The sequence below is a fragment of the Thamnophis sirtalis genome, unplaced genomic scaffold, assembly GCF_051295495.1.
Source record: "Thamnophis sirtalis isolate CommonGarterSnake01/CBP01778 unplaced genomic scaffold, rThaSir2_p1.2 scaffold_5, whole genome shotgun sequence".
Taxonomy (NCBI): domain Eukaryota; kingdom Metazoa; phylum Chordata; class Lepidosauria; order Squamata; family Natricidae; genus Thamnophis; species Thamnophis sirtalis.
Window position 1 is genome coordinate 133,289,387 of NW_028261385.1, and position 18,076 is coordinate 133,307,462.

Sequence of the window (18,076 nt, forward strand, 5' to 3'; positions counted from 1 at the left end):
CCTTCCTTCCTCCATCGTTAGCAAAATGCCACTGAATGTAATTTCAGATGCAGCTCAATTTATTTTGATGTATTATTTGATTATTATTATTATTTTACTTTTGGGGGTGGCAGTGGGGTTATTTATCCATTATGTCTTCATGAAAGTTATAGTTTTTTTCTCTAATGACTAACATTCTCATTCTATTTTGGGGACAAGATGAAATACTGTACCTGAAAAGTTACAGTTCCATTCTATGCATGCATGCATCTTTATTCAGCATGAAATTTATGGATTTTAAAAAATATGTCATAGGTGTCTGCCAATGAATTTCAGAGCAGAAGATTTGGCTAGTGGAATCTTACGTGAACGAGTGAAAGTTGGAGCAAGCTTGGCTGACGTGGATCCAATGACTCTTGACAAATCGGTGTGCTTTTTTTTCTTTGTTTAGAATTGACTGTGCTAAAATCTTTTAAGTTGTTTTGTAACATTCAATCTTGAAGAATGAAATATTTATAGCTATTTTGCTTACACCAGATTAAAAGTAGACTCTTTGGGATAATAATTTTTGTTACTGAAATTTTGAAATATGTTGATGGATTTTCTACATAATTTTTTGTATTGCTTTTTATCTTCCTTTTAGGTCCGTTTTGATAGTATAGGTGGGTTGAGCAATCATATTCATGCACTTAAGGAAATGGTTATATTTCCTCTTCTGTATCCTGAAATATTTGAAAAATTCAAAATTCAGCCCCCAAGGTAGGCTTTGCTCATATTTACACTTGAATTAATCTACCAGAATACACAAACTTTGTTGGATTTAGGGTTATTTTAAAGAATAGCTTAATAAAGAAATGGACAAAAGCTAGATCTGAATTAATTTAATTAAAATAAACCATGTTAGACCAACATGATTATTTCCCCTATTTCATTATTTTAAAATCCTATTATTTGTCAGATTAAAAGGTACAATACATTGCAAATTATTTGAAGGGGGGACACTCCATGTTTTACTAGCTGCAGTTGGTACAGCCATTTGATTTAAGCAGGAAAAAAGCCATTCCTAGATCAGATTCTCTTCCCCCATGACTCAGTATGCCTCCAAATCTCTGGAAAAATGGAGTAGTTGTGAGAAAGTTGCTGGAATTAAAGTTTGCTGAGAGAAGAAGACAATAGCCAAGTCAAATACATTTGTAAGACAGTTGATGAAATATCTTGCTTTAAAAAATTTTCTTGCAGAAAAGGTATTTTACATCTTTGTGTTGTGTAATTTCCCTTAAAGTTGCCAATCTAGAAGTATGAGAAAGCTATGGAAAATAGAGCTGCCAGACAAAGACCATTTGCTACTTCTATGAAAAATTTAACAAAGTGAAATAGTTCAGTAATATTGTAAAATATGGAATAAATCAATATTGATCCATCCTGTACAAAGAAAAATGCAACTAAACATAACACAGAAGTAGAATAGCATTGTGGGTTCTTCAACTTATGAAAGGAGCTATTGAATGGATACCAATAAAGATGGAAATAGTCATGGAAATCCTCCAGAAAAACTAAGAGTTGGCAAAATTCCTTACTGTAAAAATTTAACGCTGTATATGTGCTATATGAGACAGCTAAGCATAGGATTTTTCTAATAAAACTAATTTTTGTTCCAAGGCACATCACTGTTTTCCTTCCTCCTGACCTTATTTACCAAAACTAATGTTTGCATGAGACACAGAAAGCTTGGGAGGTTGTTATTTAGTTATAACAAAGCTAGCGTTATAACTTTATTCATTTGCATTTGTTTAGAATATTTTTTTTATATATATATATAGCTGCCCGCTTGACATTCAACATCAGAGATGTCACATGTATGCCCTATCTCTGACATTCATGTTAATTTATGATGCTTATATGTAACAATAAATTGGCCCAGCATATTAGAAAAAAGAGAATGACGTTTTTGTTAAAATAGAAAAAAATGGCATAGATGAAAAATAATAACCCTTCCTTATAAATATTTTCTACTTTTCCCCTTCAGTGTTTTTAATTAGCAATAACTTTCATTTCACTGGGTATCCAGAACAGATCACTGAGCTCTTGCATCCCTTATCTGGATAGCAAATACTGGGCTGCTTATGAAGAAAAAGAAATAGTGATTTCTGTATCTGTCCATTTGTCTTCAGGGGCTGTTTGTTTTATGGTCCTCCTGGAACAGGTAAAACCTTGGTGGCTAGAGCTCTGGCCAATGAATGCGCTCATGGGGACAGAAAAGTTGCCTTTTTTATGAGGAAGGGAGCAGACTGTCTCAGTAAATGGGTTGGTGAATCTGAACGGCAGCTTCGACTCCTCTTTGATCAAGTTAGTACACAATTTTATGTATTCAATCCTTCAGCTGAAGTGGGAGATCCGCTTGAACATTTTTGCTAATTGCTAATATATCCCTCTATGTTTGCAAAAGTAATACCATAATGAGCAAAAGTATTTCCCATTCAGAATAGCTGGATGAAAACTGATTTTGTTTCCAGTCTCTGTTGTCGTATTGCCAGACTGAGTTCATTACCTTGGATCATTCATGGTAATTCCTGTATTAATATTTGCTGGAGTCATTATAGGGAGAAGAAAAAGATCATTAAATGTGAAATAACAGCAAAGAATAGAAACAATTGCTGGGAGTAACCATGAACTGTAAGAAGACATGAAGGAAATATTTTATTTCCTTCGATTATGATTTTCATTCTGAAAATTAAGCAAATACAATTTGCCGCATCTCTAGTCCAAAGGACAAATTGTATCCGTCACCCTTTTAAAAAAAAGCTAATTGTATTAATGAATGGGACAATATCTTCTCCACAGAATGTAGTCCTTTGACACTGAAGCTCTTGGGTGGAGGGAGACCCACTGCTTTGCTTCCTCTTCCATCATTAGATGATTGACACGGAGGAGTGAGGTTCCAGAAAGGGGGAAAAAAATCTCCACTTGGAATGCTATAGACTTAATAGGTCTTGCAGGCCGATTTTGGCAAATGTATTTTTTCATTGTTAGGAAATGCCCATAAAAACTTGTTTCAGAAAGATGAATAAGTGAAGTTGCTAATAAAAAAGAAACCGGAATAAGTTGTCAAATCAGTAGAAAATGCAGTGGCTCCTTTTGCTTCAAGAGTTAAAAAAGTGATATTGATTATTCAACACCTCTGAAGTCTTGTATTTTTGCTTGTACTCTTTCAAAGACACTCTTGATATTTTTGTACTGATTGAAGAATAAAATTAGTTTCCTCAAAGCATGTATGTTCTTGGAGGTGAAAATGTCAGAAAAAAAGTATCTGTGTAACTGACATTGGATGAGATGGTGTATACATAGATTACACCCTAGCCACTAATAGATAATCTTGTGGAGCTGACTAGGGATGGACCTGCTTAATACATGTATGAAAGACCACTATGAAAGATTACAGCTGTAGGATAGTCTATTGAAATACATCCTGGGAGAGGCAAGTCACTTCAGTAGGGTTGCCAAGAAAACTCTGTGAGTTTTAGATCATTAGTAAAAGTCATTGGGAGTTGAGCTTAGCTCAAAGGAAATTTTCAGAAAACTCAAAAAATCAACATCTTTAAAATGCAGAAATATTTTTCAATAAGCTTCTACAAAGATGGCCCAATTTCTTTTTTTCAGAGTTTTTAAAGTTTATTTTCACATTTGACAAGGGGCTACTCCCAATCCTAATCCACCCTATCACTACTCTTGTGGAGGCTACCAGGTTTTTGCATCATGAAGTCTGCCTATTAGCTGTCAAAGGTAATCTGCAGTATGTAGACAGGGCAGAGTTAATGCATTTTCTTGGCTTTATAATTATGAGTGAACTCAAGGACCTTAGTGTTTCTGAGTCAATACAGCAATTAAAGATAATTTTTCTCATAGCTTTTAAAAGTATAAAAATATTTTCATATCTACAATTAATTTTGTTTGTTGCTTACCCCAGGCATACCTGATGAGGCCATCCATAATTTTTTTTGATGAAATAGATGGCTTGGCCCCAGTCCGCTCCAGTAGACAAGACCAAATTCACAGGTGAGGCTAGCATATTACTTCTAGTATATGTAGTATTGGATGCATAAATAATGGAGGTTTTCTTCCATTTCTCCAAAGTTGGTGGAGACAGCAGCCATACATGGGTTATCTCAACCAGTAACCAATAGGACTTGAGTACTGATTTGACGTCATAGCCTCTGAGGAGCGTCCTCCCTCTTTTTTAGACTCAGACGATTTTGGAGTGGCTGTGCATATTGCTGTCTCCTCAACTTTGTGACTTAAATTCATCTATTTGGCTATCTAAAATAATTAATTGGTTTTTCTTTTTCAATTAAATAAATTGACAAAAAGGTACCTGCCCTCAGATTGGCATTGGAAGGCAGGATCCATCACGTTTTGGTGTTAGTTCCTCTCTGGGGCTCAGGCTTCCAGATCAGACCTTGGAATCTGCACAGAGGTGGTCACAAGAGCTTCCTCTGGGGTTTCTAGTCTCCTAGCTCTCATCTGCGGTGGCAGACAATCCCACAGGCTCAGCTCGCCCTCTAGCTGCCTGGCACCGGCCGTTGGAGGCCCCCGCCCTTGCGCAGATTTACCGACAGCTTCAGTCGCTGCCTCAGAGACCGCCGTTGCCTCCGCTGATGCCAACCGCTTCTTTTGCCGCCGTGAAAACCACCACCGATAAAGCTGCTGCTGCCACGAAAGCTGTTGCCAGCGTTGCCGTTGCTGCTAGCGCCACAGCAGCCACCGTCACCTCCGCTGCATTTCTACAGGACTCCCATCGCCTTCACTGGAACTGTGGCCTCCACAGCCTCATGGAGCTCGGCTCATAGGCTTCTGAACCTCAGCGGCCATTTTGTTTTTGGCACAAAGCCTTCCGGTGGCCATTTTGAATTGGGATTTCTCTTCCACGAAGGTTGTGAGTATTGGTTATGGCTTCCACTCCCACCCAAGACCCACAGGCTCCTCAAACTTCTCAAGCCCCGAGTCCTTCAGCGGGATCTCCCAGGGCCAGGGTGAATAAGCGCAGGCCAGTTCCTGAGGCTTTACCTGTGGAGCCCTCTTCAAAAGCCCCCAGGAAGGCCCAGTTGTAGGCCCGCAGATGAACACCCCCTTGGAAGAGGTTGGCAGAGGCCTGCAAGTGCCCCCCAGGAAGGCCAAGGACAAAACCAAACATGCAGAACCCCATCCATTCCAGGCCCAAAGGCCTGTGGAAGCTAGCCCTCCTCCCGAGTTATCATCGGACTCAGAGGATGACCTATCACCTACAGCCTCCATTATTCAACCTGAGGAGGCCAGGTGCACAGATGAACAAATCTGCAGTAGAGAGGAGTCTGAGGGTGACAGGAGTCTCACTCCAGAGGGGGAAATTTTGTCCCAGGGGATGTATCTCCTTCATTTAGGCCACAGCCTTACACCCCTGATATGGCTACTATCATCTCCCATGCCATTGAACGGGGCATAGCAGCGGGTCTTAAATATAGGTCTTCTACCCATTCTACTCCACGCAAGTCGTCTTCTTTGACTTCCAGGCGTAGAAATGGTGACCTCTCGGCCTCTTCATCACATGACTGCCTGGAACCTCCACCCAACCATCGGTTTTTAGAGAGGAAGAACGCGCTGTGTGTGATTCGGATCTCTTGGAGGACGAGGGTCTCCCTCCAGATCCACCTACATTTGTTGGCCTCTTTAAACCAGCTATCTTTCGGTTTCTTCTCTTTAAGGCGAAAAAGATAGCGGGAATTCCTGCCCCCAAGACTTCTCAGGCAACGGAAGTGGACAAGACGGACACCACCCATGTTCATCCAACCCAAGGTGGAGAAAGAGGTGATTCCATCACCCAGACTGTTCATCGACGTCGTCCAAAATCAGTGGGTCTCCCCCGGTACAGGTTCTCTCCCCAACACCTTGGACAAGCGTCTATACAACATGGGACCGGAGCTCTCCAAGGCAAAAGAGGTACCATCTCTCTCTGGATTGGCCTGAACCTCTCTCCTTGCACCCACATGTTCGTCGATTCCCCAGCGATGCTTCCAACCTCAGCCCTCCTGTAATCCATAGATTCCCCACGTGGAATCTCGCCAAGGTCCTTGACTTCTTCACTGAACTGCCATTCGAACCCTTGAGGTCAGCCTCATTGCAACACCTCACACTGAAGACAGACTTTCTAGTTTCTGTCACATCGGCAAGGAGGGTCTCGGAATTGCGGTGCTGTCCATCAGATCAGATCTGTGTGTCTTCCACCCGAACCGAGAGGTCCTTCAGCTTTACCTTTGTCCCTAAAGGGCCTTTCATTGAGCTCAAGATCTGACTATTCCCAACTTTTGCCACAATCCAACACACAGGCTTGAACGTAAGTGGCACATCCTGGATGTGCGTCGTGCCCTCAAGATCCATATCACTAAGACGGCCGAATTCAGACGTACTGAGGCCCTTTTCATCTCTCTCCATTCCACCAATAAGGGACTTAATGCGTCCTCTTGATGATAGGGCGCTGGATCAGGTCAGCCATCTCACGGGCCTATCAAGCTCGTCATCTCACGCCACCATCCAACATCACAGCACATTCTATGTGCAGTGCGACAACTTCTACACAAGCCTGGGTAGAGGAAATCTGCAGGCGGTCACATGGACTACTCCGACCCCTTTTATTCGCCACTACAGGGTGGATAGATATGCTTCAGCTGATGCGGTTTTCGGAAGGCGGGTGCTTCAACAAGTACTTCCCTCCTCGAACTCCTAGGCCATCGCAATCCCTCCCGTGGACAAACCAAGGTGTGGTATGCCCCATGCCTGGCTGCTGTCTCCACCAACTTTGGAGAATGGGGCGTTGGTTGCTTACCTGATACGCACCTTCTCTGGGCAGATGGAGACAGCACCCATCCCCACCCTTTTTTCTCTCTGCGGGCCTAGTTCGCAGAGGGGCAGTAGTGAGGAAATCTGGAGGAATGAGTTTTTGAGAGCAATCTTTGGGGCACAAAGAAGCGGGAGGACACTCCTCAGAGGCTGTGACGTCAAATCAGTAGACTCAGTCCTATTGGTTACTGGCTGAGTTAATCCAAGCATGGCTGCTGTCTGCACCTACCCAGAGAAGGGGCGTATCAGGTAAGCAACCAACGCCCCATTCTCACCATTCAGTCAGAACTGAAAAAGCTTCTTGGGTGAGAAGTGAAATGTTTTCAAGGAAAACAAACCAAGAAAGCCCAGTTGCCATTTTGAAAAGCATCTTTGGGACAATTAGAGATCTAGTTTATCAAATGCTTGTGCCACTCAGCCTAACTCTGTTCCTTTTGCCTTCCTTATTCCATTAATCCAGTGACTGTAACATTTGACCTTTCTTAGATGCTGAATATGACTTAATTGGTTCTTGGCATATAAAAATGAGTCATTTTAATTTGTGCAATGAAAATAGGGCTACTTTACTGAGTCTGAGACGAAAAGGACATGGATGAGAATAAACATTAATTACCTACTTGGAGATAGATTGAGAGACTGGATATTTCAAGAAAAGGATAGGCCTTTTTCAAACTTCCTCTTCTCCTTTCAGATTATTATTTAACAAAGAAAACCTTCATGATAATTAGATGGTATTCTAGCTTTTTAATAGCATCACAATCAAAACATTTATGTTATCCAGGTTAATTCTAAATGAAAATATTGAAGAAGCAATTGAAGGGAAGGGAAGCTTTTCTTTTTTTACCTCTGTCCCAGACTTATTGTTCTGTAAGTCTAACATTAACATTCAGACTAAAGTTATTGAATGGATCAGGACGTTAACTATGGCTCTCAGCTAGAATCTTAAACTCTATACCATGCACTAGAGCTTATTCTAGATTTTACATTTTCTTAGAATTGAGTTGGCTCTGAGAGTGAAGTTGGCATTAGATGGCATCTGATGATGAAAGACTTCCTTAGTGCAACATTTGGTAGCTACTGTATGACGTGAATGAAATTTGCAGACTGTCAGTTTTAACTTAAAATACAGATTTTAACCTTTAAATTTTAAATAAGACCATCTATCTTAGTGTGCCCAAATACTAATATTGAAAATAGGAGATCTCCTAAAAATGTAGCTTGATTTCAAAATTCCATTTATCTAGCCCATAGAAGTGATCTATCACTTGCATCACACCCAGACTAAAAATACTTCCTTAAGAGTTTGTCAAGAGTTTTCAAGTTGATTAATGATTTTAGATATTTAAGATATTTTTTTAAAAAAAAATGATTTTAATTCATGCACTCATATTAATTTAAGTGCCTTGGAAATAGAAAGGTGGACCACAAACTGGAACCAATTCATGAATTAATGAACGTCTAAATAAGTAGGATTAATTATTTTTTCGGCAAAAGGAGCTGTGGTGGCTCATTGGTTAAAGATGCTGAGCTTGTCAACTGGAGTCGAGGTTTGAGACCCGAGTGTTACACAATGGGGTGAGCTATCATTACTTTCCCCAGCTCCTGCCCACCTAGCAGTTCGAAAGCATGCAAATGTGAGTAGATTAATAGGTGCCACTTCAATGAGAAGGTAACATCATTCTGTGTTTCTCGGCATACAGTTATGCTGACCACATGACCACGGAGGTGTCTTTGGACAATGCAGGCTCCCTCGGTTAAGAAACAGAGATGAGCACTGCCCCCTCGGGTCGGACATGACTGGACAGGGGAAACCTTTACCTTATGTTTTGGCAATATATACTTGTCACTTCAGTATTGTTTGTTTAAAGTTAAGTTTGAAATGCTGCACGTATGTGTTAATGCTTTGCCCTAAACAAAATTATGTTGAAATATGTTTTAGCTCTATTGTGTCTACATTACTTGCACTCATGGATGGATTGGACAACAGAGGTGAAATAGTTGTCATTGGTGCTACAAACAGACTTGATTCTATAGATCCAGCACTCAGGAGACCAGGTCGCTTTGACAGGGAATTTCTTTTTAGCTTGCCTGATCAAAAGGTAGGCATATAAAATGCTATCTTTATATGTCTTACATTTTTTGTGCTTTTATATTCCAAGCCAATTTTTGAAATGATAACTTCAAAGTCTCGGATAATGCTATTACATGTAGAAAATTTTGACAGTTAAATCATATCAGTCCCAATGTAAGATATTAGACATGTGATGGCGAACATAGGTGGCACACGGAGCCATATCTGAGGGCACGTGAGCTCCAGTGCGCATGAATGCGCTGGCCAGTGGATTTTTGGCCGCCTGGAGGGCGGGGGAAGGCTGTTTTCGCCCTCCCCAGGCTTCAGGAAAGCCTCCGGAGCCTGTAGATGGTGAAAGATGGGGCCCTCCCCAGGCTCCAGAGGCTTTCCTAAAGCCTGGGGAGGGCAAAAAATGGCCCAACAGGCCTATCGGACTTCTGGAGGCTTTAGTGAGGCCTGTGCACATGCGCGGGGTGGAGCGCAGAGGTGTGTGTGCATGTATGTGCAGAAAGGGAGGGCATTTTATTATGGGTGTGGGCACGCATGCGCGCCCTTTTGGAACCCAAGCAGAAAAATGTTCACCATTACTGTTATTATACCCTTCCGCATTCTCAGTGGAATTGTCAGCTTTTGTCTGAAACCTGGTATAATGCACTTCATTCCAATATGAGCTTATTATTGAACTTATTGAAAACAATCATTTCAAACAAGCTCATTGATTATGAGCATACTGTTTACCAACAGAAATATTGCTGCATAGCTCACAACATCAATTTTTATATTAGCATATGTTTATTGAAATATTCCGTTGAATCATTACAGTTATATTTATTAGACTGGCAATGCTATATTTATAATATTTATATAGAGAAGTAAATAATTAAAAAAGAATAATGCATGCAACTTTAGTTGTTTTTAGAATAAAATATATTGGGGTCAGTTTTTATATTTCTAATCTAAACATTCCAATAGTAATCTTTACTAGGATACTTATTTAGTTCAATAAATTTTCTATATTAAATGATTTGGGGGAAATATATTAAAGAGAAGATGATGAACTATTTGTATGACTGATGTATTTGATATAGTTTTGTGATGAAATTCTTAAAATCTCTTTATTTCTCTGTTAGGCAAGAAAGCACATTCTACAAATTCATACCAGGGACTGGAATCCAAAATTGTCCAATCATTTTTTAGGAGAACTAGCTGAAAAATGTGTTGGTGAGTGGTATCTTATTACTTCTGCTTTCTATATTTTCATTCCTGAAAGAACATTCAAGAATGTTTGAAGCTTTCTGATTAAATTTCTAATTGTGATTAATTTTTCCATTTTATATTTGAAGTTTCATGTTAATTCATGTCAGAAAATGCAAATATTTATTTTCATGCCGCTTGCCAAAGTTTCCTGTCATTACTTCAAATCTTAACATATTTTGAAAAATCTTGGCATGATCCATGTATTTTTATGCAAAACAACTCCAAAATTAATATAATAAAGTTTTATAAGGAAAAATTAATATCAGCCATGATTATTTCACAAATAAAATTGGGATAACTGCTTGCCTTCCTACAACATTTTTAATGATATGGTTTGCACTAAGAAAACATCTACGTTAATAATCCTCCAAATTCTAAAGTATAATTCGCATAAGTGAATAACTGGCACAGGATACGATTTTCTGTCTCTTGAGTTGGGCACTTATACATACCTAAAACATATTATGGAACACCAGACAAGATGTACTGCATAGTAGATTTGCTGAACAAAATAAAAAAAAAAGCTTACTACACTAGCAACTGTTGTAGTTGTTTCTTACTAAAGACAGAGCATCAGTGTAAGAGTGCTAAGAGACATACTTTAGTATTGCAAATACATCACTAAAAAAACACAGTCTCTTCAAAACAATGCTCATCTTCTGTCACTCTTGTGTTAGTCTTCAATTTTTGAAAAACGACAGCCTCAAATCATTCAACTCTCCAACAGAACAGTAACATTTTAAACTGAGCATCGTCCATTCAGACAGCTACTGTACACATCCGAATTATCCTCTTCATCCACAGGAACATCTATCTCCGAAGCAGCATTCTTCCACTTTTGATCTGCCAAGACCCCAACATCTCCTGGTGAGAAGAAAGCAATTATCCAACAAATGACAAATTAAGCCTTTTGTCTGGTGTAAGAAAGCATGTGCCAAATCCATTTCATGTAGATTCTTTTAGTGACTCTACAACAACCATTTAGCAGATAGAAAATACAAGTTGGGTCCTTCATTGGCCAATATTCCAGTTTGAAAAGTGATATTTTATGAATGTGAAAACTCTCTTACAGATCTTATAAAAATATGCCATATAATGAGGTATGATTGCTTAGATTTACAGGAAAATCTACTAAATCTAAAATAGAGAAAATCCCAGAGCTTTTGTTCTGAATTTCCCACTGAAGATAGATTTATATTTTTAAATCTCACAAACATTGTGCAAGTCTAATAACATAACATTTTTTCATCATTTACAAAGATGAGTCATTTTTTGTTTTACAAGCTTGTAATACATAGTCTGTTTGGCATTTTAAAAAATTATGTGCAACTTTTAGACTCACAGGACGACAGTTTGGCGGTTCGAATCCCTACCGCCACATAACAGAGTGAGCTCCCATTACTTGTCCTAACTTCTGCCAACCTAGCAGTTCGAAAGCATGCAAAAATGCAAGTAGAAAAATAGGAACCACCTTTGGTTGGAAGGTAGCAGCGTTCTGTGTGCCTTCGGCATTTAGTCATGCTGGCCACATGACCATGGAGACATCTTTGGACAGCGTTGGCTCTTTGGCTTTGAAATGGAGATGAGCACCGCCCCCTAGAGTCAGGGACTAGCATATATGTGCGAGGGGAACCTTTACCTTTAGACTCACATGTTTACTTAGTATTTTATTTGATACCATTGATAAACACTTTTTATTATTCACCCCTTGTGGAGAATTCTATGGAGAAAAGTTTGCTTGCTTTTGATATTGCCACTAAGAAAGATTTGGATCAGAAAGAAGAAAAGGCTGCATTTTGCAGAAGTAATATGCTTAACAATCATAGATTTCACTCAATGATTTGTGCTTAATTTAAACATTTTAATGTTTTATTTTTATCTTAGAACCTGCATACAAATCCTACTGCATGGCTTCTTAAGGCTGAAATTATTTTGTAAGGAAAATTAAAATTTTAATAGACTTTATACTTGTATGGGGCCTTAAGAAATCCTGGATACAAACCTGCGTGAAATAGCTATATAATGCCACGTGGCTAGGAAAGGCATAAAAACAATGCAAGCCTACTTCATTGGGTCATCTTTTGAAAAAGGGACCCAGAATGCATTATTAAAGTAGGTGGTGAGCTACCTGTGTCTTACACCATTCGGGTCTTAGGAAACCACAATTTGAAACTCTGCAGAAATTTTTTCCTGCAGTTTGAATGGCTTAAATGGAAATGTAACATTTTCTAAGTTTCTAGATAATTTGAAAAAAAAAATATAGATATAGAAGTAGTTGATAAGATCAGGATGATAATGATAGAAAGTTATAAAATAAAGGTCACATGTTTCCAGCTCTTGAAAAATTGAGAATTTTTAATCCATACTTTACATGCTAACAGAACCCCCTGATTGCATCAAATTGTACTTAATAGGTAATTTATAAACATTTACTTGCATACGCATGAGGACTCTTCAGTCAAAATTCTCTTCCAATCTGCGGTTATTTTATGGTATCTATCAAATATATTTGATATGTGCTGATATCCCATATACTTTTTTGTGATAAACAGGTTAAGGCAATGTTAAAACCTGCTCTTAAAAATGGGGGTGTCCATTCTTCAGGCAATTTAGTTGTTCCAGTTTGCAATTGCTTCTGTAATGTATAGTTTGTGGCATGAACTAAAATTCAAGACTTTTCCTTCCCTTCCATTTCCATCTGGTAACAAATCTCATTGTTTTTGTCACTTAAATTTACTTTATTTATTCCACTTTACAAGAACACTTGTTTTATCTATAACTTCCTTATATTTATTTATATTAATTCCACATCTTAACATGATATATCTTAGTTTATGTGAGCTAAGCCTTCAATCTTTCGACAACCTGATTTTCTTTGTCCACTCTTGCAATCTAAATATATATTATGAATGAAAATAATGTATTAAATAGGGTACAAGGCTGAATTATAGAAGGTTTTTGGCAACTGAATTTTATTTACTTGGGGATTTATAACTTTCCATGTGACTTATTTCCCTCGATCTTTAACTACATCACCTTCTGTTTAACTCATTGCTTGCTGTTACACATTCTGTAGTCTGTGATTAAAAAAAATTTTTTTTGAGAGACTGCCTCATTAGAGACATTATTAAAATTCAAAAACCTCTCTGGAATTTCAGCTCCCTGGCAAGTTCTTTACCTAACAGAGGTAATCAGATAAACGTGAAGTTAGATTATGTTACTTCATATTAGTATCCCTTTTCTATATCTTATATATATATATATTCTAAGGCATCTTATGACTGTGAGGACTTACGAACTGATCCAATGTTATTTAGGATGCTTGTAGTCCTCCCATAAAGCTTGGAAAATTCTCCTTTTACTCCCACTTTAAGATTAACTTTTCTGAATTGTGGTTTCATTTTTTGAACTGAGTGCATCAAGCTATATTAGTTTCAGCTTCAATTTCTGCACTGTTTTACTTCATGCAAATTTTTCAAGCTGCATTCTTTTTAAATACTGAAGCAAAATAACTGTAAAGATCATCTTCCAAAATACAATTTGGTAAATGCAAAACATGCTATGGCTCTCATGTCAATCTCTTGCATGCCAGTTCTTTCCTGAAATCATACTTCATTTAATACTCTTTAACATTACATATCTTTTTACATGTGGAATTCTTTTCTATTTATTTCTCCCATCTTTTTTCAAAATACGAGTTTCCACATTGCATAAATGCATTATTATTTGCTTTATATGCCACTTTTAATACAGACAAAACATACAAGATATTTTACTGTTGAACAGTGTACACAGATGGAAAAATAAAACTAAACACAGTATAAAAATATAAAAAATAATTAAAACTTAAAATTTAAAATTTGTGTGTGTGTGTGTGTGTGTATTAGGCAGATTGTAAGAAAGAAATTCTCCTATAATCTATAATCGTACTATTGAGAACATTATCCTGAAGTTTCTTCTTTCTGATTGTTACAAGACGGAAAGAGTAAATCAAAGAATATCACACTATACTGGGCTTTATTTGTTCTTTAAAATCAACTATGCTATGAGTAGGCTTGAGTTTTATTTTTAACCATGTATATATTGGTTCATTAAAAAGCTCACAGCTCCTACCTGAGGAACAGATGGCAGCATGAAAGAAAAAGCATGAATTATGGTCTCAAAAATATATCACATATTCTGCACTTTTACATGATTGAGTTGCAACTTTAATTATATAAGTGTTTTGTAGTTTTGTAATGATTACTTCACCTTAATATTCTTTTTTCAAACAATTGTAGCAATATTTTCCAATATTAATTAACTATCCTCGTGTACTATTTCTGACACTTTGGCAGTTTATTGATCTGTATTATATAACGAGGGTAGCAACTATGTTTCATCAAACTTCAATTGGTAATGTTTCTAAGATGATATTGCTCTGGAATTTTGGCATTCCAGAAGTTCTTCAAAACCTAGTTATGTCATCATTGCTGAGCTGGCTATTCTTATTCTCTCTTTATCTAGGTTTGTCTATTGGTTTTTATAATATTTATCTTTTAATATTGATGCTTATATTTTTGTATTGATTGTTTCTTTACATGCATTGTTTTATCATATTGTTGTATGTCTCCCAGAGTCATTTTTGTGAGATGGACAGCTATATACATTTGATTAATGAATAAATAACTAAATAATCAGGAGCCTCTCACAGGAGTTTTGAATTAAATTATTTTCAAACTCCACTAGATAACCAATGACAAAGAATAATTAGAATGAGGTCAACATTCTGGAAGGGGAAGGGTGCCTATTTCTGCTTTCCACTATAGAGTCAGGTAAATAACTTTATTGCTTTTCATGATAAACTAGTGTATTATGCCTAGTAATCTGTAGTTCCAGCCCAGAGTTTGAACATTGTGTCATTTGAGTTTTAATTAGAGAGTTTATTCATCCAGAAACATCCTATTTTAGCAGCCTCCAGGGGCACTACACAGACACAGAATATTGCCAATGGATGGTCAGATAAGCGAGTGATATGAGAGTGGCTGACAATAGCTACCTTTTATTTGTCTAAAATGTTTCAAAGGGGAGTTTTATTATTTAGATAGTTTAACTTAACACCTAGTACTAAAAAGTACTTATAGCCACTAAGATACCAATTGTCAGTAAAGAGGAATGGTAAAATAGACATAAAATGATTGCAGCCAAATTATATAAATTTTAAGTGATGCATATTTCACTGTACAAATATCTGATTTTTGTTTGAAAGCTTGCACTTACTTTGTTGAGCAGTGTAATTATTTGAGAGTTGCCTAAAAGAACGCAATTTGTTCCAAAATGAAAGTGAATAGGACTTAATTTTAGATTGGATCTCCTGATAATTAAATTGAGAAAATGAGCCATAAGCTAATTAAAAAATCTACGGAGAGCTAGAATTGAGGCTAATAAGGCAAAGAAATTAGATTTTTTGTGGCATTTATTGATAGCAAATACTATGAAAGAACATGGATTATGAAATGGGGATTTTTCTCCGTTTACACTGGAATATTGCTCAGAAAAATCCCAGTTTTTGGCGCTCAGCCAATGGAAATAAAATTGAGTTAGGTTTAAAAACCACTTAATTTTGTTCAAACCTCCTTAGAAAAATGGAAAATAATCTTGCAAGGTCCGCCAGCCCAAATTATATAGCAATCTAAACATTTTTGTGAAGGTTTGCAGGACCACATTAACTGTAGCTGTTCAAAGAATGATCTGTGAAACTTGCACTTTAGCAGTGAGGTTGCTCCCTGATCTTCGGAGAGGATGATCATTAAATAGTTACCATGGAAGCAGAGGGACAGAACTCATCACCTTGTTTAGTTACTGAACTTTCAGTGTAGAAAATAGAAATTCTTCCCTATGAGCCCAAAGCAAAGATTCTTCTTTTTAATTAAATCAGGGTAGATGTCATTGTCACTTTCTTGAAATCTCCCTCTCCCTCCCCCCCTCTCTCTATTACACACACACACACACACACACACACACACACACACACACACACGACAAAATTTATAAATTCTACTTTCTTGCCTGATCTGGTTCTCATTTCCCAAAAGACGTTTTTGCGTAGGAAGGGAATCCATTTTGTCATGGTTACTGCTTTATTACCTAGCTAGTTTGGGTGCAATTCCACTCATGTATGTATAGACCAGTGTTTTTCAACCTTGCAACTTGAAGATGTCTGGACTTCAACTCCCAGAATCCCCCAGCCAGCATTCGCTGGCTGGGGAATTCTGGGAGTTGAAGTCCGGACATCTTCAAGTTGCCAAGGTTGAAAAACACTGGTATAGACCACCATTAATATTAATTTGTATATGTATATTTTCACCTTTTTTCAATAGGTTCCTAAATTTTCTCTTACAGGTTCCTTCACATGAATTCTTGAGTATTCTTTGTTTAATAAGATAATGTCAATATTTATTTTTCTTAGATCATCTAAGTTACACTCACTGCTCAGTGCAGTATGAATCCAGTAGAATATTGCTGCTCACATTCAGCTTTGTGGACATGCTTGACATGCACAAAATATCGATACTGCTTAATAGAACCACTGTATGTTTTATTTTATGCCTTAGGATACTGTGGTGCTGACATAAAAGCACTTTGTACTGAAGCTGCCTTGATTGCCCTGCGACGGCGCTATCCTCAGATCTATGTGAGCAGTCAAAAATTGCAGCTTGATGTTTCTTCAATAGTTCTCAGTGCACAAGACTTCTATCATGCAATGCAGAATATTGTGCCTGCTTCTCAACGTGCTGTAACATCATCAGGGCATGCTTTATCTCCCATCATAAGGCCATTGTTGGAAAGAACCTTCAACGAAATGCTGGCTGTTTTACATAAAGTATTTCCTCATGCTGAATTCAGCCAGGGTGACAAAAGAGAAGGTATTTCTATGTTTTTAATCCATTTTATGGCAACCCCTGAGTTTCTGTAGAAACCTAAGATCGATTTTTTTTAAATGATAGAGCGGTAGAAGTGAATGGCAATAAAGTGTAAAATAAAAACAAGTTGATGGCAGGAAAAAATATGGGAATATATGAAATAATTTGAGAGTTCTTTGCTCTCTGAATTTAGGGAGCCAAGAGGATGACTTTGGGGAAGACATTCAGAAAGCATTATGAAAACAAAAAGTTAAGAAACTTGCCTTGAGTTCTGAGAAAAAAGAAAGTACAGGTAATCCCCAGTTAATGACCACTCATTCAGAAACCATTTGAAGTTACAATGACATTGAACAAATGGTGGTTACGATTGGTCCTTGAAATTCCCGCTAGGTGGCGCTGCTTCTCTGTTGTAGCACTGTTGCCTTAGAATACTCACTGAAAATTACTTTGACTGACATTTGTAAGACTTTTTTTTTAAAAAAAATCACTAATAACCAAATTGACCCAGACTCAATAGACACAAAACACTGGAAATTGATTGTGTTTTTGTATTTTCCTTCCATGGATGGAAAGAGATTTTTATTTTACAAAAGGAACGCTTACAAATGAAACAGGAACATTGTAAATTATCAATTCCTTTGACTAGTGCAGAAATGAATCTTAGTAATAAAATGATTTTCTATTTTAACTGTTCTTTGTAAGCTGTTTATCTACATTATTTTCTTCCAAGTCCAAGCTCACTATATTTTCATAGCTTTCTATTCTATATTCCCTATATATTTGTTTGTGACCGACTTCCATGTTTCTGTTGTCTTATTCCCAGTGTATCTTTGCAGAATTGCTCAAGACCATTCTGAGATATTTTCTTCTATAGAGTTCAATCTGCCTTTTCTTTTCAGTTTCTTTTTGCTGTTTCTGTTCTGTCAAAGTTTTTACTTTTTTTAAATCTTTGCTTACTATTTTTTTAATCTTTGTTTTCTTGTTTCTGACTGGCCTTCTT

At 37.4% G+C, this 18,076-nt stretch overlaps 1 protein-coding gene across 4 annotated transcripts in view; it reads left to right on the plus strand.

The window, feature by feature from the left end:
- The window catches only part of ATAD2B (ATPase family AAA domain containing 2B), a 73,752-nt gene that overhangs the window by 18,984 nt on the left and 36,692 nt on the right, over positions 1–18,076 (plus strand). For 3 of the 4 annotated variants that reach the window (XM_087716961.1, XM_087716957.1, XM_087716958.1), the window contains exons 10-16: positions 295–406; positions 623–738; positions 2,151–2,325; positions 3,944–4,032; positions 8,786–8,945; positions 10,048–10,138; positions 16,768–17,079. In XM_087716961.1, the coding sequence (XP_087573087.1) occupies positions 295–406; positions 623–738; positions 2,151–2,325; positions 3,944–4,032; positions 8,786–8,945; positions 10,048–10,138; positions 16,768–17,079 (1,055 nt within the window). The remainder of the gene's footprint in view (positions 1–294; positions 407–622; positions 739–2,150; positions 2,326–3,943; positions 4,033–8,785; positions 8,946–10,047; positions 10,139–16,767; positions 17,080–18,076) is intronic. The other variant, XM_087716960.1, reaches the window with a different exon arrangement.